The sequence below is a fragment of the Enhydra lutris genome, unplaced genomic scaffold, assembly GCF_002288905.1.
Source record: "Enhydra lutris kenyoni isolate GAN:26980312 unplaced genomic scaffold, ASM228890v2 scaffoldscaffold66, whole genome shotgun sequence".
Taxonomy (NCBI): domain Eukaryota; kingdom Metazoa; phylum Chordata; class Mammalia; order Carnivora; family Mustelidae; genus Enhydra; species Enhydra lutris.
Genome location: NW_019154150.1, coordinates 3,118,052 through 3,144,336, shown reverse-complemented (window position 1 = coordinate 3,144,336; position 26,285 = coordinate 3,118,052). Strand labels below are relative to the sequence as shown.

Genomic DNA, 26,285 nt, shown 5'->3' with positions numbered 1-26,285 from the left:
CTGTGACTGGCACATAATAGGCCCAATAAATACTTGTTAAATGTCTATATCCTGTGACTCCAAGGTGTAGTCCAGTGATGGTAATAATAACAAGTTTACTGTGAAAGCCTACTGTGTGCTGCTCACTGTGCTTATGTCCCTTGGCTCACAGATGGAGGAAAGAAAATGGACCTCTGCAAAGAGCAGTTAAGGCTTTGATCTAGAAGGGAATGGAGGAAGGGAACGAACGTCAAGCACTTGCTGTGTGCCAGGTGTCCATCATCTCACTGAACTCAGGCAGCACCACCACCACTGGGAGGTAGCAGCCCCCCTCCCCACCCCATATTCTGCCCAGGGAAATCAAAGCTCTGATAGGTTATGTAACTTGCCTGTGATTATACAGCCAGTACCCGAGGCTGGATTTGAACTTCTTGTTACACTCTGCCTATCTGATGAATGAGACTGAATGAATGAGCAATTAGCTATTTATCTGCCATTCTTATTAGCGAAACTGTGAGCTTGAAAGCAGGGAATGTGTTTTATGCTTTAGGGTCTGGCACAGAGTACATGCTTAAGGAATGACGATGAAATGAATGGCAGGAAGAGGTGAGGAGAATGCTGAACTAGGAATTGAGGATTCCTTCCCCCTTCCCGTGCCCTGATAAGTCACTCATTAAGACACTGCCTCCTTTCTTCCCTTCTCAAGTCTGCTAAAAGGGAGAACACCTTTTCCCTCCAGCCCCTGAGAGACAGGAGGTAAGTTAATTAGATAAGTTGGCAAAGCTTCCTGAACACAGCACAGCAATGTGTGAACTCGGGGCCTCCTGTCTTGTGCGCTGGGCTGAGTGCATAGCCCTGCTCCCCCAGGGGCAGCAGCAGTAGCTACCGGGCTGTCGAGCTGGGTGGGAGCTGTGGCACAGTCCGTGTGTGCTGGCTTGCTTGGAGATACACCAGTTCCCAAGATGGACTGGGAAGCCAGGACAAGGGAGAAGCTTAAGGTATCAGGCCCGGAGGCAGGGCTACTTCCTTTTCCTTCTCTCTCACTGAATTCTCCTTCGGTGGAAAAACATTCACATTGCCAGGAAGGTTCTCCATCCCAGAACGTCCTGGTGACTCTCTTGTCCCAAGAGAATTCTTCCTGCGGACGTCTCTCTCCTTGTCATTTCTCAGCTGCACCAAGAGCTCAGGCCTGACCACCTCTTCCAGGGGAAGAGAATAGTCTGGAGTTTGAGTACAGGCTCTTACGACACGACACCACCTCTGACCTTGTCTTTCTTCCTGTAAAAGTTGCATGTCCCTTTCCTCTGGCTGTCGTGCTCTCCTCCATGTACCTGCCATTTGTCCTAACTTGGGGTACCCGAGCACCTGAGAGCAACTAGGATTCTTTGGAGACCATAGAAACTGGCTCTGCCTAGCTTAAATAAAAGCATGTGTGTTAGGGGGATACTGATGGGCAGCTGGGGTCTGGGAAGCTGTGTCACAGGCCAGGAGAGTTGGGTGGGAGAGGACCCAGCCGTTTTTAACCTCCGCTCAACGGGTGCCTCTGCTTAGGATTGTTCTTACTGGAGTCACACGTGATGTCTGGCAGGGAGAGGGGAAGTCCTGTCTGGGAGGGGACATGGGCAGTCAGAACTATGTTCATGTCTGCCCCAGCCCCTCCAGTGCAGGCACTCCCTCCCTGGCAGTAGAGGCTCCCCACAAAGCCTTCCCCAGTGATGTCCACTTGGTGTCCTCTGAGCCCCTCAAGTGTGCACTTTGTACGTATCAGTGATAGCCCCTCTTTCATTCCAGAGATCGATCGTTTGTGTTCTCCTTTGTTTCTGTGTCAGTCAAGCTAGGGACTCATCAATTTTGTTGATCTTTTAAAAAAAAACAATTTTTGACTTTGTTGATTTTCTTCCGTTTTTTGCTTTCTGTTGCATTGATTTACACTCCTATTTATATTATTTTCTTTCTTCTACTTACTCTGGGTTTAATTAGCCAGGTTTGTTGTTGGGTTTTTTTTTTTCCAGCTTCTTAAAGTGGATCATGGATCCAGTGCACCTTCTTCCCTAATGTAGGTGTTTAAAGCCATCGAGTATCTTCTGAGGACCGCTTTCACCACATGCTGCAAATTCTGTCCCACTTGTGTGCAGCTCCGGGGTCACCCAGAGAATTGAGCAGAGTTGATGTGCAGGATTTGGGTCTCTCCTTTCTGGGGTGTCCCCCTTCACTCCCTGAACTCAGAGTTCTGCTTTTGTCTTTGGTTCCTAGGCTCCTGCTGTGGCCCCGAATGGGAGCCGCTTTTAGGTAAAACCCATTAAAAACGGTCCTCTCCCAGTATCATTTCCTCCTTCTCTGTTGCCTTCCCTCCAACTCCTGCTAGTGTTTGGCTGTTTTCCAGGGCCTTTGGAGGGCTACTTTTTTTTTTTTTTTTTTTAAGATTTTATTTATTTGACAGCGATCACAAGTAGGCAGAGAGGCAGGCAGGGGGTGGGGGTGCGGAAGCAGGCTCCCTGCTGAGCAGAGAGCCCGATGTGGGGCTCGATCCCAGGACCCCAAGATCATGACCTGAGCTGAAGGCAGAGGCTTTAACCCACTGAGCCACCCAGGTGCCCCTGGAGGGCTACTTTTTAGGTCTTGTCCAGGAGTTATCATTCCTTTTCTGCAGGACAGGTGGCCCAGTAGGCTGTGTGGGAAGCGGATCTCCTCCTGCTTGAGTTAGTTACCCTTGGACTGCTTGCATCACTGGATGCCCGTTGCAACTAGGATGTGAGGATGGGAAGAAGGGCCGTGGATGTGGCACTTCTTCAGAGCCTCTGGCCCTGCTGAGGCTCCCACGACAGCCACGGGCAGCGCACACGCCTAGGTGGGCTTTCTGTGCTGGGGCTTCAGCTGCTGCCTTTGTGTTGAAGGTCCCCTCCTCTGCGTTACTTGCTGAGGCCTCGGCCAGTGCACACACCCAGCTGTGTCTCCTGGATGCCTCTCACCAGAGACCACCGAACACACAGCGTGTTCACGATGGGATTTGCCGTTCTCCTCACCCACTGCTCTTGTTGGGTCCCAACTTACTTTTCTTTGGTGTAGACATGTTCCCCTCACCCCATAATCTCTCTTCAAAAGGAAGCCTAGTTATGGCTGCTGCTTTCATTTTCTGGCCTCATCATCTCTTGTCTAAACCATAAATTGGTTGCATGGTCTTTTGACCCTTGTCCCCCTCCCTCTAGCAATTTCCTTTAGGACTTCCATGAGATAGACCTCGAGAAGAGGCCATTTGGAGTAGGAATGTCCCTCATTGCAACTCCTCAGAGCCTCTCCATTACCTAGACCCTTTCCATAGCATCCAGGGCCCTTTGGGCTCTGGCCTTGCCTGCCTCTCCTGGCTCTATACCCCGTCGCTCCTCCTCACTCCCTCTGGACTGCAGCCAAGTGGCACCATCACTCACAGGACAGTTCTTTCATGTGCCTGTGCCTGCTTATGTGCTGTGTGGCTTATATTTGGCCTGCTTCACTGCCTAATGGACTTTCTCAGTCTTCAGCTAGACTGTTTCCTCCTCTCTGAACTGTCTTGACCCTTCCAAGGTAGAGTTGGGTGATCTCTCCTCTTCAGATACCTCTGTGATAATACTTTAAGTGCTGTGCTCCAGTTAGTCATGTGTCTGTCTCCCCATCTTAAGTGGTGGCAGTGGCCTTGCCTGATTTATCTCAGTGCTCCCAATACCTCGCACAGAGCAGGGCCCAGCGGGACCCTTGCAGTCAACAGAGCACTCTCTCAGGGTCAAAGGCACCCTGCCCTGGGTTGGTATCTAGTACTGTTGGAGACGATTCCCTGTTGGGTCAGCATGTGTGCCCTGTGTCTACTGGACTGAGAAGCTGATTGTGTTCAGTAGGTACACTTCAGCCTCGATCTAAATCTCCATGAGGAAGGTGAGACTCTTCTTACCACTCCCTGCCATCTGAAAGGAGAAGACAGTATTTGGTTTACTGTCTGGGTGGGAGCATGCCACTGAGGTTGAATAAGAGCTGAGCATGTGACAGGCTTGCTGTGAGCCATGAGGGACTTGCTGTGTGGTTGTTGGAGCTATCCTCGTTTGGGTTCTTCCTGCAGAAAGGGTTAAAAAGTATGATAAATGCTTTTCCAAGGTGTGTAAAACATGTGGCCAACAGGTGTTGATGAAAGAAGATAGCAAAGGGACTACCTGAAGCTTTTCACACAGGATTTTGATAGTCTTCCCCACTGTGCAGATGGAGAAACTGAGGCACAGAGCGGCAAGGTGACTTTCTCAAGGCCCATCATGTAGTAAGGTTCAGAGTTGGGATTTTATAACAACATCCCTGGATCAGGGTATTAGTGATGCATCTAGTGTGTCCAGTGGCTCATGGTAGGCTCTTGAGCAACCTTCTCCTGTCCATTCCTCTCTCCAACCACATGCTGCATTCTCTCGTTCTAGGTTAGCCCCATCCAGCAACAGTGAGAGAGTGCACTTGAAGGCCAGGGTTAGGGTCCTTGTCCCAGAAGCTACAGGGCACTTGCGTGCAGGTTCTCTGCCCTATCTCCATCATGTCTACACCAACCTCAGTGCCAGTTGTCTTGTAGCGGCTTCTGAATATTTGTGGAATACACAAAAAGCCATCAGTATCCTTCCTGCAAATGTGTGCTGCCTGTTTGCTGCTTGAACATCTAGGACTCTAAGCTGGGAAGTCCTCAGGGCCTCTTTCCAAAGGAAGGGTGGTGTTCTTTTCTTGCTTTTGCCAAGGGGAGGACACAGGATGCTTGGAGAGTCTTTTGGTTGTTGGAATTACTGCCATCCTCATATTTCAGTGTGCTTTCTTTGCTCGGAGGCTGGTGTGGGACCAGAAGTGATCACAGTCAGCCAAGTTAGGCCCACCACAGTGCCACTGGGAGGGAAGAGGGAGCATGTCAGGGGAGGCTCCACTTCAGCCAAGGTCTGCTGATCTGGGGAGGGTGAGGAGAATCTTCACGGAAGCATTTTGCCTTCCTGGTCATCACCTCGTGTCAAGCAGTTTGCAGATCCAGTCCCCCATTGTGCTAATAAGCGCTCCCTCAGTGCCTCAAAGTGTAGTGGGACAGACGAGGCTCACACTGACACAGTTCCCATAAGGGTGTAACCAGAGGTATAATGGGAAGTAATCAGCAGTCAGTCCCACACAGGTGCACACACTCACGTATGCATGTGTGTATACATGCCTGAGCACACCCATGTGGACCCATTCACCACATCCCTTCCAGCTCTAAGCAGAGTTGAAACCCTGTGCTCACTCCTAGCACTTGCTAGTTAAGAATCCACATGAGGAGTCAGTTTCTTCCTGGGATTCAGTGCACTCTGCATATTCTGTGGCTGGGTGTGCCCCCTGTCAGGACACCTTGCCTCCTTCTTTGGCCCAGACACAGAAACCTTCTGGCTCTTTCCAGAAACTCAAAACTTCTCTTAAAGATCGAAGATTTGCCACTATTAAAGATAGGCATCAAAACATTAATTCTGAAAAGAGTTTCTAAACAGTAGTTTGAACAGCAGCAGCTTTGTTAAAAGAATTTACATTGCCCATCGTAGTCCTTAAAAAAGACCTATTGAGAAGCAGTGTGTGGGAGGCAGGAACAATGTGGGCTTCAGAATTGCACGAACCTGAATTCAAACCCCATCGCCGCCACGTCATGACTGTGTGAGTGTGACGGGCCCTCATCCAGCATCCGCTTAGTAGGCAGCGGCAGTAACCGTGGTCATGCGGTGTATGTTGGAGAGTAAATGTGTAACCTCCCAAGAAGACTCCTGAAGGTCACAGCATTGTTTTAGGTGGCCTAGGTTATGCTTTTGTTGACTTGAAAGTATAAATGTATAAATCTTGTTCACATCCATTTGTTCCATGTCTCTTTGCCAGGTACTGTGCCGGACAAGTAGAAGGGACCTGAGGCTTCCCTCATGAAGCTCCTGTATTTGCAGGGGAGTCAATAGCTATAGATCACTTAGTGTAACAATAATTAAAGTAATTATAAAATATATCTAAGTCCAATGAGAGAAACAGTTCTGTTTGGATGAGAGGAAGAGCAAAAGTCAGCCAGGACTTTGACTGCAGCCATAGAAGCCAGCTCTGGCAGTCGTAAACAGAGGGGGAACTCATGGGAGGGATGTTGGGGCCTTGCCGGTGGGCATGATTCAGGGGCAAAGGTGAGGGCAGGTGTCGGGAACAGCCTGGAGGCCAGGGAGCTCCCAGGCAGGCCTCCGCTCTGGAACCCTACCCAGTCAGATCCTCATCGTACTGCTGCTCTTGTTGCTGTCGCTGTGCCCTCCATCAGCCACTCCAGTCTGTGTCATTTACTCAGCATTCAGATTTCATGGAACAGTGATGGGGGGGGCAAATCAGGGGCCCCCTCTGATGGGTACAGAGAATGCACGTATGTGGCCCCACTTAGAAATTGGGAAGCACCTCTCCCTGCGCCCAAGACCCCAAGGCAGGATTTAGAGGATGCTGAAGGAAGGGTTGGTCGGGGCTTGGACAGTTGAACAACAACAGAGCATGTGGGCAGACCCTCAAAGAATCTGCCAGGCTGGCAGGCACAGTAGAGAAAAAGAGACATTTCTGGCACAGAACAGTAGGAGCTGAGGAGTCTCATGAGTCTGTGGAGGAAGGGGTGCTGCCGTGGGGAATGGGTGGGCTTTTCCAGGTGGTCGAGACAAGCTCGAGGAACAATGAGTATTACTCAGTTTCTCATATCATTATCCCCTGAGGTAACCCTGGCAAGGATTGTAGATGGACCCACAGAGTTGAGCAGACGTCTGCATGGCTGCCAGGGCCCGGGATGATAACTTATCATCTGCGTGACTTCTGCCATCTTCTGCAGCTTGGCCACTGGGTAGTGCCGTGGGAGCAGACCTAGAGCCCAGGGAGCCCCATCCTGGCTCCATGGTGGCTGTTCTGTGTTCTTGATGTTGTTTGAGCCCAGGTCTAGGTGTCTATAGTGGAGGGAAGACAGTGCTGCACAGAGCCCATGATCTCTCTTAGTAACTACTAAAACAAAGCTAGTGAATATTAAAATTATTTATTGCTGACTACTAATACAGTGGTTTTATTAGGGACTAATTAAGTAGAATCTGTTCTCATGTACTTTTAGAGCCATAAATTGGGGTCTCTGACTATGTCTAAACTCTAGCATGGTGGATGGCAGGAGTCGAGGGTGGGAGAGAGATAGGGTTTGAACTCAGAAGATCTGAGTTTAATTCCCAGGGCTGCCACTTAATGGCACTGTGACCTTTGGCAAATCATTTCTTTATTATTCCTATCTGTAAAGTAGGGATAATGATAATATTAGCTCAGATCATTGAATGCTATCAAGAGGAAATAAATCTGATAATAATTCATATGTTTTAGCAAATGCTAATTATTGTTATTTCACAGTATTTTATGGAATAAAATGCAGCCATAGTGGCTAAGGCTGTGGTCTCCAGGCTAGACTGCCTGGATTTAAGATCCGCGCGCCCCCTGCCCACCTGCTGCCACAGTTACGGGCTCAGGGTAGGACCTGAGCCACCTGAAGCTAGTTAGGGTCTGCTTCTCTGACTCCTTCACCTCCTGGCACTCTGCAGAATGCTTTGCACACCTGATCCTTGGGTCTGAGGTTCACATCAGGTTAGAGAATGATTGCTCTGGAAGCCTCGGGGCATGGGAGACTCTGCACTCACAGGCAAGGCTGCCTCTGCTTGGGATGTGTATTTCCCTCTGGCCTGGAGCAGGGGTTTTAGATCAGGCCTTATTCTCTGCAAGCAGACACGGTTCTGTTGCGTGTCACGGCTAAGCGGCGTCTCTGAACTCTTAATAGCTGTAGTACGGTGAGAAGCGGCAGGCAGCTGAGTTGAATCCTGGCCCTCCACCTCCCTCCCCATCTCCATCTTCTCAGCCTGTGGATTTTGATAGAAGGGTGAGCCCGCTTAGCCCGACTCTTCAGCTTATTTCACGTGGCATGTTGTTACCCTGCGCCCGAAGACAGCCCTGCCTCGCTCACGTTTTATTCTCCGTCATTACTTTTTAAAAGGTGTTCAGCTAGAAAATTGCATATTATTTCCTCTGTAAAGGTTTCTCCTTGCCGCCTCTGTGTAGCATACAGCTGTCATAACCACAGTTGGTATTTTGTGTGCCTGCGCTTGCAAGTGCACAGTGCGGGAAGAGAGATAATCAGGCCATCCTCTTGGGCAGCGGCCTTCCAGTTTGGCTTCTATGAACTGGATTTAAAAAATAAATAAATCAGATTATATCACCCTCCTGCTTAAAACTCCCCAGTGGCTCCCCACTGTTCCTAGAAGACACTGTGTACTCCTTGGCGCGGCCTGCCAGGCCCTGCATGCACAGTGGCCGTGGCCTGGCTTTCCCCCCGCCCCTCCTGCTTCACCCATCTGTGTGTCCTGGTGTGTGTTCTGTTCTCTCTGTGCCTTGAGCGTGTTGTGTTTGTTCCTATGTGGGAGCCTTTGCATGTGTGTCTCCTCTGTTGGGAAGGAGCTGCCACAGGATCTTTGTGGGCCTCCTTTCCTATCATTTGGCTGTCAGCCCCAATGTCACCTCCTCAGAGGGGCTTTGTGTGGTCACCCACTGTCACTTTGTCACCCCCTCTCTGGGCTGTTAGTCTGTCCTCATAGCCCTTTGTCGGCGCCCGGCATCTTGTTTGCTTGGCAGTGTACATCTAGCTATCCCTCTGTTGTGTGTCTCATTCATGAGAGGATCCTTCACCCCAAGGATCATCTGGCTACTGGCACTAAGGACACGCCTGTGGCCCACACAAAAGGGACACTTTTAGGGAGAGGCAAAGGTCAGAGCAGGGATTGTGCAGAGCTTTGAGCAGGGAGAGGTTATCAGCAGGGTAGGAGGTGTTGGCTGCATCAGGTGGGCTGCTGAGACTAGGGCTCCACCACCCTGCTCCAGGGAACCTGCTCTCACTGAGGGTGGCTGTGGCAGGTGTGGCTGCTGGAGTCAGTGGTCCTGTCCACAGCGGAAGCTTTCATCCATACACTTGGCTGAGGCCCTGTTTTCAGGTTTTTCCTGTGGAAGTCAAAATATTTTCTGTGTAAAGTTTCCAGTTTTGTAAATGCTGGTGATGGGTTTAGTTACAGACCAAGCCACCAAAACCACCTAACAGACTAAACAAAATAGGATCATGCAGTTCCTAGGCCACTAGTTTGACATTCTTTCTAGACCTATTCTTTCGTCTGTTCAGCAAATGCTTAGTGACCCTGACTGAGTTCAAAGCTTCAGATGTAGAGATGAAAGTTTGCTGTCCTCAGGGGGTTCATGATCCCTGGGAGGGACTGATAAGTGCTCTAATACTATGCCGAATGATAAGACCGAGACAGGAGGGCCCCAAGGCCAACGCTTTTCTAGAGCAGATTGGGCAATTGCTTAGGGCTTTACCATGGAGGAGGTGCTGTGTGTTCAATGTTGCTCTCTGCAAATCTGGGCTTCCTCCTGCCTTCCTCCTTTTCCGCCACCCCACCACTAAAGAGAATTGTGTACTAGAATGGGTATGTTCAATTTCCAAGCCTTATCATTCCTGTGCCCTAGGACTATATTAGAAACTGCAGAGGTGATATGAATTTCTTAAGACAGTCTTCCTTGGAAGATTATGCCAGGTAGAATTTTATTACTCTAGGGGATGAGGTCCATTTGCTTTAAGATTTTAGCTCTCCCATGTACTGATAGGTGACCTAATTACTCTGTGCCTCATTTTTCTTGCCTTGTAAGTGGGTTTAATAATAGTTCTCTACTTTACTGGCTGTTGTGTAAATTAAAGGAGCACTTCAGTAATTTATTACCTGTTAATAAATGGTCAGTGCTGCTTTTATTGACGTGTCCCTGCTTGTCTCATGAGACTTCTCTGATCCTTCTTTTTGTTATAACCAAGACTGTACTTTTTGGACAACATCTAGGTCTTGCTAGGAGGAAGGACTCCTGCAGAACTTACGGTACTTACCGTATCAAACATGTCATACGTACACAGAGTTAACTGGCATGGCACATTTTCCATTGTCACCTCCCCTGTGGTCTTGTTCTTTCCTTACCTGGGCTGCGTGGGGACAGCAAGCTTCGGTTGCCTTGGAGGCCATCTGTCCTGTGCTCTGTCGCACCTGAAGCCTCTGTTCTTTCATCCTCTAGATGTGGGCACCATGTCCACGCTACAGATGGGGAGATGGGGTCTCAGCACTGCAGCCCGTGGGTGGAGATTGGGAAAGAAGCAGCATGAGCAGATACAAGCCTTCAGAATGAAACCATTTTCATGCAGCTTTTCCTGGTAATAAAAGAAAATGGGGGCTGCAGAGAAAGCCTACGATACTTCAGCAGATGGTCTTGTAATAGAATGTTTTTTCAAAGTTTTCTGCGAGGCATCAGTGACTCTTAGAAAATGTGCATTGAGTAATGAGGAGCAAAAATGTGACTTTGAGCACTCCCTCTCGATGGCACGTTGCTGTTGTCCTCTCTTTTCTGGCATAATAGGTGATTTTCGAAAGTGAGGATGGTAATCCCAGATGGTATTCCTCTCACAACTTCTCCACAGACTCTGGGGAGCTGGGACTTGGTTCTGGGGTCAGCAGTGCCTCTGCAGCTCTGACCCTTCCCACTTTCCTCCTGGGCTCTGGCCTGGCCAGGAGCCATGTGATAGTTGGTGAAGGAATGCCAGGAGTTCTGCCTTCTTGTGATAAGCTGCAGCCCACCGCCAGACCTATGCTGAGCCAGCGAAACAGTGTGCGCCTGTATATGCAGCTTGTGGAAGGAAGACAGAGATGGATACTTTGGGGATAGTTTCTTCTTCAGACCCAGAGGAGACAAACATCAGCGTTCCTGGGACCCCTACATCGGGGCAACATTGCAGCAAGCTCTTATGGCAACCTTGGGAAGGTTTCAAACAAATCAAGTACCTCATCCGCTATCTCTTGGCAAATAATGATTGAGTCAGAATTTGAATGCAGGGCTCTTAACTATCCCAATGTATTATCTTCTTAAAGGTTAGCATCTCTAGGGGCAGCTGGGAGGCTCAGTTGGTTAAGCGTCTACCTTCAACTTAGGTCATGATCTCAGGGCCTTGGGATCAAGTCCTGCATCAGGCTCTCTGCTCAGATGGGAGTCTGCTTCTCTCTCTGCCCCTCCCCACTTTGTGCTCACACTCTCTCTCTCTCAAATAAATAAAAATTAAAAAAAAAAAAAAAGATTAGCATCTCTCCCCAAATCAACTTCCCAGTATTCCCAGTATCATTCATTTTAATCTTTCAGCAAATATTTACTGCATGGCCCTGGGGATAAAGCAACAAGCCCCCAACCTCCAGGAACCTATAGTCTAGAAGGGTTGCAAGCTGGTAAACAGACAAGCAGAAACACGATTTGTCATCTGGAACCATATCTCTGTGTACACACAAGTAGATCACATCTCATGTTGGCATCTGGCGAGACTTGGCAGTTTATGTAAGTACATCCACATGCTAGACACCGTATTGGCTGTGTGAATACACGTAGCTATGTAGAGATGACACATGTAAGTACAGGGAGCACTGTCACATCTGTCTTCATCATATAGGTAGGGGGTGCCGTTTTCAGGCCAGCAACCTGAGGGGTTAGCCATGGTTCTCTCCCTCCTCCCTTGCATTTCATCCGTCAGTCTCCTGTTGGGTCCTCTTTCCCACCGCAACCCGCCTCCATTCAGGTCCTTATCATCTGATTACTCACTGCATCCATCTTCAAGCTGGTCTCCTGTCCTCAGGGGGGGTTTTCCCTTAATATTTTGATAACCTCACTTCAGTAGAGTTGGTTTTTTTGTAATCCTATGTATTTTTAACATCTTTTTTGATATATAACTCATATACCATAAAATTAGTCATTGAAGTATGCCATTCAGTGGTTTTCAGTGTATTCACTGAGCTGTGCAAGCATGACCACAAGCTAATCTTAGAACATTTTTATCACCTCTAGAAGATACCCTGTACTATCCCTCAGTAGTCAGTCCACATTCTCCTCCCTGTAGCCCTAGGGAACCATTAATCTGCTTTCTATGTCTGCGGATGTGCCAACTCTGGATATTTCATATAAATGGACTCATATAATATGTGGTTTTTTGTGTCTGGCTTCTTTTAGTGGTTTAATGTCTTCAGCGTTCATCCATCCATATTATTGTATGTATCGGCAGTTTGATCGTATTCTGCCCGAGTAATATTCCATTGTGTGGATATACCACATTTTTAAAATCCATGCATCAACTGATGGACATTTATGGTCTGAGAACAGGGGGAAATGGGGAAGACTGCTAATGGAAATGGAGTTTCTGGGGTGAATAAAATATTCTGGAATTAGATCGTGGTGATGTTTGCATAGCCTAGTGAATACACTAAAAACCACGGAATCATAGATTTTAGAAGGGTGAATTTTATGGTACGTGAACTTTGTATCAGTAGAAAAATCCAAAACCATTTTTAAAAAAGAAGACCTCCATGATCTCAGGATCCTGGGATCGAGCCCCACATCGGGCTCTCTGCTCATGGGGGAGCCTGCTTCCCTTCCTCTCTCTCTGCCTGCCTCTCTGCCTACTTGTGATCTCTGTCTGTCAAATAAATAAATAAAATCTTTAAAAAAAAAAAAAAAAAAGAAGACCTCTGTGACAGTTACTGTACACAGACACATGGAGAAGGAAGACATACGGGTCTGATGAGGGAAAGCGAACATTGGTGTGTGGCCTACGTGAGCGGGAGGCTGACACAGAATGTCTTTGAGCATCTTGGTGTCAGTGCAGATGCAGACATTATCTCAAATCATCTCAAAGTTGTATTTGTCCTTGAGATTTACCTTTTTACATTAGAAACCTCTTATCCATTGTGGTGGTTGTAGGTGTGTTTTCTTTTCTGGTTGGATGTTCAACAGGAACCCTTTTATTGTCATACTAATCATTCTTGGTTGCCATTTATTATTTTTTTTAACTATGGTGTACCACATACTGCGTTTAATGCTTTTAGCTGATGATATCATTTGGTGTCACAACAACCTCATGGAACGTAGATGGTGTTAATCTCTCCATTGTACAGATTGGGAAACTCTATTTTAGACAAGTTCTGACTGGACCAAAGTCACTAGGTAAGAAGTGATGGATCTAGAATTCAAACCTAGTTTCTTCTACCTCCAAAGCCTACTCTCTTAAACCATTATCCTAGATCATCTCTTAAAATTGGAGTACATTATCATTAATTTTAAGGAAGGGTTATGTGGAACATAATTTAGACCCATCATGGATCTTGCTGTGTTTTTGAGATGCCATTATAATAATCATTTATCTAAGTGTAGGTGTGATCTAGTGCCTTGTTACTCCAAGTAACATGACCCGGGAGCTTGTTAGAAATGTGTAATCTTGGGCTCATCTCAGACCTGTAATTCAGAATCTGTATTTATCAAAATCCCAGGTGATTCAAATGTGCTCTCAGTGTTTAAGGAGCACTGTTTTAATATGGTTAAAGGCATCCAGTTTGATGATCAGCCAGTGATTTGACATTATTAAAACACACAGTTCAAGAGGGGATGATGTGGTCCCAAAATGTTGTGAGGTTGGTGAACTGGGAGTCGGGAACTCTGTGTTCCTCACCCTACATCTGGGTGACCTGGAGCAAGTCACTTAATTTGAGTCATTTTATTTGTACATGAAATGAGGAATTTTTTTTGTCTCAGTTTTTTTTTAAAGAAAGTACTTAAGGTTATTACCTCTCAGATACTTTATTAGCTATGTCACACTTTTTGTTTTAAATGTAGAACTTTAATTTTCTTTTTAATTTTGAAATCTCTCTTGTTATTTTTGCCTAGCCTATGAGTTATATTTAGGAAGGCATATTACCAAATCCATTTTTAACTGCCTTTTTTATTATTGATTTGTAATTTAATTGTATTTTCATCAGAGAAGTGGTCTGTATGATATTGATGCATTGAAATTTGTTCATTTATTTTTGTGGCTGTGTCTTAGAAGAGTGATTGATTTTTGCAAATATTCCACTCAGCTCTAAAAAGAATGTAAATATTAGGTTTATTAGATCAATCTTGTTAATTTTATTATTCAAATCTTCTAAGTCCATATTAACTTCTTTGCAATAGTGGGGGAAAATTGTTCAGTATTTCACCAATAATCATCTGTAGGTTTTCTGTACCTGCTTTTCATCAAGTTAAGGAAATTTCCTTCTGTTACTAGTTTACTGTAAGTTTTTTTTTCATAAATGGGTATTTATTTTCTCAAATGCTTTTCCTGAATCCATTTGAAATGATCACATGATTTGCCTCCTTTTATTTGTTAATGTGCTAAGTATGTTGATTGATTTTTTCTATGTTAAAGCAACCTTGGGCTCCTGGCATACATCCCGGTTGATCATGGGGTATTATTATTATTTTTTTTTTTACATTTGATTTGCTTTTTTTTTTTTTTTTTTTTTTTTTTTGGTTAAGGATTTTTACATCTGTTTTCTTAAATAATGCTGGTCTGTGAATTTCTTTTCTTGTAATGCCCTTGTCTGGTTTGCTATTATAATTATAATAGTCTCATAAAATACACTGGACTGTGTTCCCTCCTCTTCTATTTGCTGAAAGAGTCTGCTTAGAAATGGTGTGATTTCTTCCTTAAACATATGATAAAATTAATTAATCAGTGTGAAGTCATCTGGGCAGCAAAATTCTTTGGGGTGAGTTTTTTTGTTGTTGTTGTTAAATCTACTTTGTTTTGTAAATCAGGGGAAATTATGTATCTTATACTTATAGGTATACAGTTTATACATGTCTGTTAGAGCATTTATCACATTGTATTTATTGGTTCTTTTGGTAATTAAACTTAATGGCTCTGTAAGTTTATACTTTTTAAGTCATCTAGAAATTTTTCGTTCATTGTTCTTCAGATATTCAGATACTTTCCTACTACCTTCTCCCCTTCTCCCTTCCCCAGGAATCCAATTTTATATGTGTTACCAGTTGATACTGAAATTTTTCCATCAGTCACTGAGGGTAGCATTCACTTTTTCAGCCTTCCTTTATAGTATTTTACATTTCTCACAAATTTCTCTTTGATTCTTTTTAGTAGTTTCCATTTATCTCATTATGTTCACATTTTCCTTTAAATCCTTGAAAGTATTTATCATAGCTATTTTGGAATCCTTATATGCTAATTTGATCATCTCTGTCATGCCCAAGTCTCTTTTTCAATACTAATTTTCCTCCCGGGTAGGAGTCATGGATTCTTGAGTAATAGGTTTAATTGCTAAACATTTGAGGATTTTCTAGGCATCTTGCTGTTCATTAATTTCTAATTTAATAATTTTTCAGTCATAGAGGATACTTTGTTTGATTTCATCTGTTTAAATTTCTTGTAGCCCAGGAGAAGGTCTATGTTCAGAACTGTTCCATGTTCAATTAGGAAGAATGTATATCTGTAGTTGTTGCATGGAGTAATGTATGATGTCAATTAGATCATGTTGGATGACAATATTGTCTATATCTTTTGTATCTTTGTTGATTTTTTTGTCTAGTTCTGTCAGTATTTGGAGAGAGGAATGCTAACATCTTCAACTATGGATTTGTTTATATTCTTTAGTCAGTTGAATTTTTATGTACTTGAGAGTTTTGTTTTTAGGTGCATGCACATTTATAATTGTTATCTCTTCTTGAATAATTGTCTCCTTTATGATTATGAACTGCTCCTCTTTATATCTGGTAATATTTTTTGTTTTGAATTCTCTTTTATTTGATATAACTACACCAGCTTTCTTGTACTTAGTGTTTGCATGATTTATCTTTTTCCCATTCTTTTTTTTAAACCCATTTGTTTCTTTATATTTAAACTATATACTTTTAATCCATAACAGATCATTAGAGTTTTGCCTCTCACTGGTGAGTATGGTAGGCAGAACAGTGGTCCCTCAAAGATATTCACCTCCTAATCTCCAGAACCCATGAATATATTCCTTTACATTATAAAAAGGACTTTGCGGCTGTGACTACCGTTAAGGATATGTGATGGGATTTTATCCTGTATTATCCACGTGTGTCCAATGTAATCTCAAAGGTCTTTATCAAGGAAAGATAGATGTGGGAGATTCAAGGAGGGAGGTGTGATAATAGTAGTAGAGGTCAGGGTGATGTGGAGTCATGAGCCAAGAAATACAGGCAGCCTCTAGAAGCTGGAAAGGTAAGAAAATAGATTATTTCCTAGAGCATCCAGAAATAAACAGCCCTGCCAACACCATGATTTTAGCCAAGTTAAGACTCATTTGGTACTTCTGATCTCTAGAAACAGAGGAAATAGATGTGTGTATTAAGCCACTAAGTTTCTGGTGATTTCTTACAACTGCAAATAGGAGATTAATATAAGGAGTTAAATCTGTTTGTTTAATATGATTATTGATGTGGCTGGATTTAAATCTACCATCTTGATGTTCAATTTCTGTTTGTTCTAGCTGTGTTTTGTTCCTCTGTACTTACTGTCTTGTAGGGAAAGGGTGGGGGACGAAATCAGTATATTTTAAGAATTCCATTTTATCCTCTCAACTGACTTTTTATTTGTGACCTTTTTTTGCTTTTTTAGAGGTGGTGCTAGAAATTACTTGTTTTTTCGAACTTATGATAGTCTATGTTAAAAAAATATTCCATTTCTCCAGGAATTATTTAAGAATTCTACAAAAGCATTCTACTTGGGGTTTTTCTGAGCTTCTCAGATCTGTTCTTTGTTGTCTTTAATTAACTTTGGAAAGTCCTTGGCCTTTATCTCTTCATTCTTTTGCCCCGTTTTTCTCTTCTCTTACTAGGACTCCAATTAAATATATGCTGTACCGTTTGATGTTGTCCTGTAGGTCTTGGGTGCCCTGTTCAATTTTATTTTTCATGCTTTGTCTCTTTGTGTTTCAATTTGGATAATTTCTAATGACTTGTTTCTAAGTTCACTGATTCTTTCTTCTGTTCTGTCCAGTCTTCTAATAAGCCTACGATTTCATGCCATAGCATGCTAGAAATTCATTTTTAGCATTTCCATTCGGTTCTATTTTGTAGTTTTGGGTAGTGTCAGTAAAAATGGTGGAGTAAGGACCTCTGAAAATTCTCCCTTCTGTAAAAGCCATGAAAATGATCAAAGTCTTTTTTCCCCCCAGACCTCTGGAAATTAACCAAAGGCTTACAGCAATCTAGGATCATTCGTTCAAGAAAAATGGTGAATATCAGTAAGAATAGTGATTTTTGTGGCATTTTAAATAGTCTTATCCCCAGTCTCCTTTCCCCAGCTAAGCAGTAACTTTGAAAACCAACAGCCACAATCATAGTAAAAACCAGCAGCCTGACAGCCACTGGACAGGGCAGAGAAGGATTAGAATTCTTCAAAGTCCCAAGCCTAGAGAATTGTCATTATTTTTCCTGTCCAGTGGTTCCTGGAAGAACCCACTTGCAAGGCTGTTGTTACTTGACTAGACTTAGATGTTGTCCAGTGGAAACAACCTCTCCCTAGGAGGCATTTTTCAAAACAACCAGAGGCAACTGTTGAGCACATGACTGCTTGAGGAGGGGGATAACAGTTTGGGCAAACAATAGGATAAATCAAAAGCTTAAAAAAAGAAAAAACACTCACAGGTAAGATCATACTCAATGGTAAAAAACTGAGAGCTTTTCCCCTAAGATGAGGAACAAGACAAAGATGTCCACTGTCACCACTTTTGTTTAACATAGGAAGTGCTAGCTGCTGCAGCAGTTAGACAAGAAAAATAAATAAAAAGCATCCAACTTAGTAAAGAAGTTAAAATTTTCACTATTTGCAGATGACATGATATAGAAAACCCTAAAGCCTCATCCAAAATACTACTAGAACTGATAAGTAAATTCAGTAAGGTAACAGGATACAAAATCAACATACAGAAACCTGCTGCATTTCTATAACCTAATAATGAACAGAAGAAAGAAATTAAGAAAACAGCCCCATTTATAGTTGTGCCAAAAATAATAAAATACCTAGAAATAAACTTAACCAAAGAAGAAAAAAATCTGTACTCCAAAAACTATAAAACACTGATGAAAGAAATTGAAGATGACATGAACAAATATAAAGATATTCCATGCTCGTGGATTGGGAGAACAAATATTGTTAAAATGTCCATATTGCCCACAGCAATCTACACATTTATTGCAATCCCTATCAAAATAACAACATCATGAAAAAAAAAAAAGCTAGATAACAAGATGTTCATAGAAGACTTTGAAAAGTTCCAATATATTCCCGGAAATCTAGAAAGCCAGATGAATGTGTAAGGCTGTGCACAAGGAGATCCCAAAGAGTTTCACACCTAGATACATCATAACCAAACTGTTGAACACCAAAGTCAAAAAGAGAATTCTTGAAAGTAACAGGATAGAAGGAATTCATCACATGCAGGGGATCCTCAATAATATTATTAATAGTTTATTTCTCATCATAAATAATGGAGGCCAGAGAGTCCTCATCGATCCCTGTGAAAATTCTCCCTCTTTTCACACATGGGGTCTACCCTTCTCTGTTAGATTCTTTAACATATTGATCATAGTTCTTTCAAAGTCCCTCTGTGTCACTTGTAACATCTGGACCATTGTCACGTCTCATTCCATCGACTATTTCTCTTTATTTTAGGTCATTATTTTTGTGTGTCTGTGTGTTTATATTTTTGTTGGAATATTCGCTCAACCTTTTGTGTAAACAAACAGTATACACTGCAGTATAGATGTCCCGTGAAGGGTTTTCTTTTGTTCTATAAGATCATTAGTATGGGGACTTGGTGTCTTATAATGAAATATAGTTAGATTTTCTTTTTCTTTCTTTTATCCGAAGTGAGAATCATTTTCTCTTAAAAAGATGAGATTAATCAGTTCATGTTTTGTTTTCATTGTCTATTCCTAATTGAGAAATTATAACCTTTAGTGGTTTAAAACAATAAAGATTTACTCTCTCACAGAGTGTAGATCAGGGATCTGGACACAGCCAGGTGCCTCTGTCTCGGGGCTGCAGTCTCATCCGAGGGTTCAGGGTGGCTCTGCTTCCGTGCTCCCTCATGCTTCTGTGCTCCTCATGCATCTGTTGGCAGGATTTAGTTCTTCTGGCTGTTGGCTGGAGGTCTCCTTGTTCTTTACTGTGTGGGTGTCTCCATAGGGCAGCTCAGAACATGGAAGCTTGCTTCTTTAATGTGAGCAAGGGAAAGAGGATGAGCAAGACAAAAATCTCTATTTCTTTGCAATTGGAAAGTGACATTCTATCACTTTTTGCCAGATTCTATTCATTAGAAGTTTGTCACGAGGGGCCACCCCGGTAGCTCAGTTGGTTAAGCCTCAGGCTCTCGATATGGGCTCAGGTCAAGATCTTAGGGTGGTAAGATGGAGCCCTTTGTCAGCTTGTCAGCTTGCACTGGGCATGGAGCCTGTTTAAGATTTTCTATCTACCTCTGCCCCTCCCAGACAAGAAGTTTGTCACTAGGTGCAGCCCATACTTAAGGGGAGGGCATCACACAAAGACATGAGTATCAGGACATGGGATCATTGGGGACCATTTCAGAAGCTGTCTACCACATATTTGTTGTGACAACTGACTTTTAATTTTATTTGGGATTTTGTGTTTATATCTTCTCCTCCTCCCCTCATTGACCTTCAGCCCCCACCCCAACTTTCTCCTTATTGCTACATTTTGCTCCCTTCCCCACCTCATTTTACCTGACCTTCCCCTACCCTCCCTTGCCTTCTGCTCTAACGTCTATCTTCCTCCTTCCTCTCTTCTCCCTCCTTTATCTTCCTCCTCCACCTCCTCTTCTCTGCCATCCCTTTCGGCTCTTCTTCTGAAATAGTTCTTAGACGTTGGTTGGAGTCTGTCAGTTTGTCTTTCAAGTTTTTCAGCTCCTCTTTTGTACATTTTATCTTTATCTTCTGTTGCAACATTCTGGATCACATTTCTGTGCTACTTTTTAGTTTCCTAATTTCCTCCTTACTGCCCTCCACTTAGGGTTTGTCTTATCCATTTTATTTTTTATTTTGAAGAAATTTAAATTCATAGTATTTACCTGCTTGGGGCTTTTCTTGTTCCAGGTTTGTAATTTTTTCTTTTTAAATCAGAAATTCATTTATTTTTTGAGTACCTTAAACATGTACTGTTAAAATCCCTTATTGGGGTGTCTGGGTGGCTCGGTCAGTTAAGCATCTGTCTTAGGCTCAGGTCATGATCTTGGAGTCGCAGGATGGAGCCCCACATCAGGCTCCCTGCTCACTGGGGAGTCTGTTGCTCCCTCTTCCTCTTGCTCTGCACCTCCATGCTCCCTCTTTCTCTTAAATAAATAAAAACAAAAAAAAATGTAAAATCCTCTATCAATTGGAAATTTGAACACTGGCTGAATATTTGATATGTTAAGGAATTAATTTGGTTGGGTATGCAGTGGTACTGTGGTTTGATTTAGGAAACTACAAGTCCTTATCTTTTAGAGAAATATATTGAAGTATGTGCTGGTGAAATGATCTGCTGTAAGAAATTTGGGGGTAGGGAGAAGTTAGGGAATATAGGTGAAACGAGATTTTCTTTAGTCTATAAATTTTGAAGCTTAGCGATGGCTATCTGGGTTTTTTTTAAATTATTCTGTCTTGTGTTTTATTTTTGCATAATAAAAAGTTTTTTAAAATCCTTTGTCATGATGTCCCATAAAATTAATTTCATCTGGAGTGAATTCGTATTCCAGTTGCTGATTTTATTGCTGATTTATTTCTAAGCATCACATTTCTTCACATATTTGGGATTCGGTTTGCAGGTGCATTTTGAGTAAGAAGTTTGATTTTTGTCTTGTTTTACTTTGCTTTGCTTTCTCTGTCATTTTTGTTTCTCCCTGCCTAGTATTTTTCTGGTGGTCTATACCAGCCACCCACATTCAGGGACACGTGTGACTGTGGCCTTCTGAGGCCCCTCCCTGTGGTGGTACTAGTGCTGCAGAGCTGGGACCTGAGCAGGGGACTGAACCTCAGTCCTACACAGGAGTCTTCCAGAATTTTTTTTGTCAGCTTCTCATTCCGGGGGAGCCCTGGGTTCCAGGTGGCAAGACTGGCTCCAGTCCTTCTGCTCTATGGGGCAGGCTTTGTTCTGGCTGTCTCCACTGACTCCAGACCCAGAGCCCAGGAGGCCTGTGGCTCCAGCCTCACCAACTGCTTTGCATTCCTGTTCTGTAGGACGTTTTAATCTTGTTTTTGAACCTGGCCATGTCTTTTTGGTCTCCTGTTCTTCTATTTTACCTCTTCTTGCTATGTGTTTAGAGCAGGGAAGATGCATCAAAGTGTGAACTCACTATGCTCTCTTGACTAGAGGAAGTCCTTGACTAAATCACTGAAGATTCCTTTCAATTCCCCATTCAAAGACTGTAATCCGCCAAGTAGATTTTCATAATGGTGATATTTTGCCTTTGTATCAGAGACAGCAAACTTTACTCAGTATTTTTTTTTCCCCAGAAGCCTGGCTTGGAAATCTCCTTAGAGAAAATAACAACCCACTACCCCACAAGTTATTCTGCCCGTGGCCTCCCCAACACATATCCCTCTCCAAAATTATCTTATTTTTCTGCACACACATTTGTCTCTCCCACTGGGATCTAAGCTCCACGAGAACAGAAACTCTTTCTCATTTCCCTTTTGTATCCACAACCCCTTTGCGATAGTGTCTGTCACATGGTAGGCGCCCAATAATGTTCTGATAAATTCAGTCAGTGAAGCCTGCCGGTGTCTCCTTAATTCCACGGCCATGCTGCGGGGCGCCTGCCGTGTGGCCTCACGTATTGGGTGATAGCAGCCATGCAGAGTGACCAGGGTGTCTGAGGCCCGCCTTCATTCACGCCAGGAGCAGACAGCCAGGCGTTGGTATCACATTCATTGCCACAGCCCCTTTTCCCCTCCTGTCACCTCCTGTCCACTGTTACTCACCGGGTTTCATTATAAATCTCAGAGATGAACGGGGTCAATGGGTGGTGCCTGTTGGTGGATTGGGCAAAGCCGGTGAGGCTGTCACCTTGCCGGCTCGCTGTGATGGAGGCGAAGGCTTTGGGGATATGCCCAGGCAGGCCAGGCCCTTCTCACAGAGCTTCCTTCACATGGGGTAAGACAGACTCCTAGCCCTCTACACAGTTAATCACGTCCTTGCTTGCTATCATCTTAGTGGTATTGCTGATTGACATGGCTGTAGAAGGAGACCCCCATATCCTCAGTGTTTCTTCCTGTGTATGAACTGTCTCTCTGTGACTTGAGGAAGCCTCCATGGTTGGGCAGCTTTGCCTGGAGCCTTAGCTCTGCATCCCGTTTCTGACACAGACTCCCATGCTGGCTCAGGCCCAGGAACCATGAGCTGAGCGTCCCTGGAGCCGCTGCCCAGAGGAAGCAGCCTGATGTGTCCGCGGGAGGGAGGGTGGCCTCCTCATCTCCTGTCCCACTGACCTCAAGTGAATGGCAGCAGAAGAGCCTCGTGGCAGTTTTGCTTTCAGATGTCATCTTTCCGGGTGGCTGGGACTGTTGGCCAGAAGATGGCAAGTCCGGAGCCCCAGGAGATACTCCTGCACTGGCTGCTTCATTGCGTCAGACTGTTTCTCTTCTGATCATACCAGGGACAGTGAAGGTTGGGGCCCCAGATGGCTGCGCAGGGCCAGCACAGATTAGCCATGCTCCCATTCCTGGGACACTGCCTAGGCATCGTGCTCTGAAAAATCCTGTGAGAAATCCCCAGCATTCAGTCTCACTGTTTGTATTTAGCTTTTCTGAAGTGTTGGCATTCCACAGCCATTCCAGAAGCCTTCTTGGCATTTTTAGATCTTCTACAGCAGCTTCAGGAGCCAAGTTTCTGCTCTGTTCTCCTTTCTGCAGGTAAGGGGGACATACCCAAGAAAAGGATAACAAATTGCTCAAGCATACAGGCCAGTGAGTGGTGGGGCCAGTAGTAGAGCGTGACTCTCAGGTTGTCAGCCGTCGCCCAAGCCCTGCTGGCCGGGTCTTCCTGAGCACAGCCAAGTCCGCTAAACACAAGCCTTTCCTCAGGGAAGGGAGTCACTGTCACCCTGTGCTTGGCTCTTCATTACTGGCCCCCTGCTGGGCTTTAGAAAATTTTCACATCAGGGGAGCAGCATGGCCAATGAAATGGGTTTTCAAAAACATTGGTTCTTGTCCTACTCAGACTTTTTGAACAGTTCAGACCCACACGCCGACACCATGGTGTGGTCTGAAGGAAGCAGCTCAGGACTTGGAGTCTCGGCAACTTAAATCCATGGTTGGCCTCCATCATGGACTAGCTCTGTGCTCTTGGGGTCATGATAATTACATGAAAAGGGAGCCTGAAATGGGGCTGGAGCTCACTGGGCCCTTCCATGGGGTGGACAGTGATCAGAGGGCATTACTTCTCTGCACAAGCACTGAGCCAGCCCTCTGGGCTTCTCAGATCCTGCGTGGGGGCAGGCCTTGGGGCTGTATCCTGCAGAGGTCCTGAGAGGCTCCAGGGCCATGGGTGTCCCAGGCAGCAGGACACTGCTGGGATGCAGTATCCCTTGCTGGAGGCCTGCTGTGACCCTACCCATTTCTGCAGGGGTTTCCATACAGTCCTGTGGGTCAGGGACTTATGCTTTAGGTTTGTGTATGGTACCCATGTGAGATGGAACTCGCTCACCCAACTAGTTAAGGGTGGGCAGGTTCAGCCACAAGTGTGCTAGCTCCAGGTTGCTTGCCCTGGTTAGCCAAGCCCCTCAGCCTAACTGTAACCTTGGGGAGGGGGGGTGTCCTCAGCCATGTGCACCAGCCATTCTGTTTGTTCCCTGTCAGGTGGGTGAGGGGATAACTGTCCTCTCCAGCTCTAGGGTTCTGGGGTTCTGACACTGCTCACCTTTCGGATATCTGACCCCTGAGGCAGAGAGTTTACCTCTCCAGAAGAAGAGCAGTCTGGCATCCCCGTCTCTGGGACCTTATGTGTGAGTCTGTGGCATGGTCTGGTGCCGGGGTAAGAACTCTGTGGCCAGGGGACAGCTCTGGCCCTTCCAGGCTGTGTGGCCTGGAGGCAGTGCAGCTCTGTGGTCAGGCCCTGTACCTGCTGGGGCTCAAACCCTAGTTCCTCCCTCATAGCTGTGAGCTGAGATAGTCACTTAGCCTTTCCATTTCTTTGCCTATGGGGGCATCATAATACTGCTGCCTACCTTTCCAGGGTGTTTTGAGGGTCAAGTGAGAAAGTCTGTGGGAAGCCCTTGGACTAGTACTTGGCACACAGTCAGCACTCCGTAAATGTGAGCGCTGGCCTTCTGTGAAATGACTCTAGCAGCTACCCACCTCGAAGCCCTCTGGTGGAAACTAAGCACTTCAGGGTACGTAATGGTCTAGCATAGCATAGGTTTTCAACTCATGATTCTGCTTCTCACAGGGTCAGTGCCTCTATGAACAGAACCCCCTTGGTTTCTCCCCAGAGCTCACACTCAGCCCAGCTGCTGCTGGCTAATGTGGGCTTTGTTCTCTTCCAACTAGGCCAGGGAGCTGGAGAGCCGGGAGGCAGAGCTGAGCCGCCGTGACACCTTCTGTAAGGAGCAGCTGGGGCGCATTGAGAGGAAGGTAAGGCTCCTGTCAGCCGTCTTGGGGAGCCAGGTCCTGAAAGCCCCTGACCAGAGTCCACTGCCGCCGTTTGGGAGAGAGGAGCCTGCACTCCCGGTTCCCCTGGTCGCCCCAGCAGCCAATCCCCTGCTGTGGACCTGCCCTCCTGTGCCTGGCAAGCACCACACCCCCACCCTTTCTACAAATTGCCTTCACAGAGATAATTGTTTTTTAATTGGCCCGCTTTTTGTGAATGCGGCTGGCTGTGCTATAGTTCCCTTTTAGAAAAAAAAATCACTTTTCACCACAGGGCGGTGCTGAGACCTAGCCTACCTTTCTGACTTTAGTTAAGCTGCATTGGATAAAAATAATAATAACGTGAAGTCTTGCTGTACAAATATATTAAAGTTGTATTATTGATTTTCTTCTGGGAGTCAGGGAGATCAAAGTGCACCATGGCTACACACTCCCTACTTTTCTAGGGATAAGCCTTTGAAATGAATGAGATTGAAAAACATAGCATCATTCCCTTTTTTTTTTTCCTTTTTTTTTTTAACGCCTACAATGACTCTTGAAAATTCATTTGGTAACTTGCTTACTTTGGGGGGGCTTAATTTGTTGATCATGACAGATTTTTCAAAGAAACGGCTTAAAACATGGAAGGAGATGGTTGGGAGGTTTAAAAAAATTGTTCTTCCTCCTGTCTGCGACGGCATGCCAGGCAACCTGAGCCATCGGCTTATGGCAGGCAAATCTTCATGAATCGTTTGTCACGCTTTGGAGCTTTGAAATTGACAGTTTGCCTGAGGGGCTTGATTTTCTGTGGGGGTTTTCTCCTGTGGCATGGCACAGGGGAGGCTGATGGAAACATGGATTTCTGGATTTCCAGGCCTTGGGGACAGGAGGGATGCTCCTCCTTGCTCCCGGGACACTCCGGTCCACCTCCTATAGGGTGTTTAGGGGACGCCTGAATTGTCCTGTGAATACCCAGCACCGCCCGCTGGTGAAAGCATCGTCCTGAAGGTCAGCAGGGTACCCCATGCCACTTACAGAGGTGGTCCTTAACAAGGAGAGGTTTCCTGGAACAGCCTCCTGCCCAGGTTTGACTGTAGCTGTAATGACAAGGATTGTGATTTGAGATCCTGGAAAAGGGTAAAAACATTCCACAAGCCATAGCTCTAATTATCACAGTTGCCCATATGTTCATGAGCGCAGATTTTTTTGTGTTGTTATGTGTGCAATTCTGCGGTCTCCTGCTGCGCTCCTCTTGCTTTTCCCTCTCTTGGTTTGACTCCTGGAAGCGTGTGTGCGTGTGTCTGCTTGGAGTGAAGGGTAGTAGCCTTACAGTGCTTTTTTTGTTTTGGGGGTTTTTTGTTTTTTTTTTTTTTGTCTCAAATCTGTTTTCACCTTGTCACTCTCCTTTCTCATCCCCACTGTGGCTCTCCTCCTTCTGCCCAGTTCTCTGCTGAAAGAAGGAGATTCTCCTGGATGAACCCTTCCTTCTCATCTGTTCTTCCCCTTTATCCTACAGGGAAGCCTCAACTCCTTCCATACACAGATGTGGGCTTTTTCTAAAATGAGGTTTTCTACAGGATTGTGAAGTTATTGAATGCTTCCAGAAGGAGGTGCAAAAACATGATCACCTGCCTGACTTAAATACTAGGATTTTGCTGGATAACATACAGAAGGAAAGCACCTCCAACATCCCGGGAACTAGAGATTGATGAGGAAGACGGGGTGAAGGGGGTGGA

At 45.0% G+C, this 26,285-nt stretch overlaps 1 protein-coding gene across 2 annotated transcripts in view; it reads left to right on the top strand.

Moving 5' to 3' along the window:
- Positions 1-26,285, top strand: part of LOC111159074 (coiled-coil-helix-coiled-coil-helix domain containing 6) — a 244,275-nt gene that overhangs the window by 106,542 nt on the left and 111,448 nt on the right. The window contains exon 5 of one of the 2 annotated variants that reach the window (XM_022521457.1): positions 24,472-24,555. The exons of the other annotated variant lie outside the window; for it this stretch is intronic. Within the exon in view, the coding sequence (XP_022377165.1) occupies positions 24,472-24,555 (84 nt within the window). The remainder of the gene's footprint in view (positions 1-24,471; positions 24,556-26,285) is intronic. 2 annotated transcript variants of the gene reach the window in all.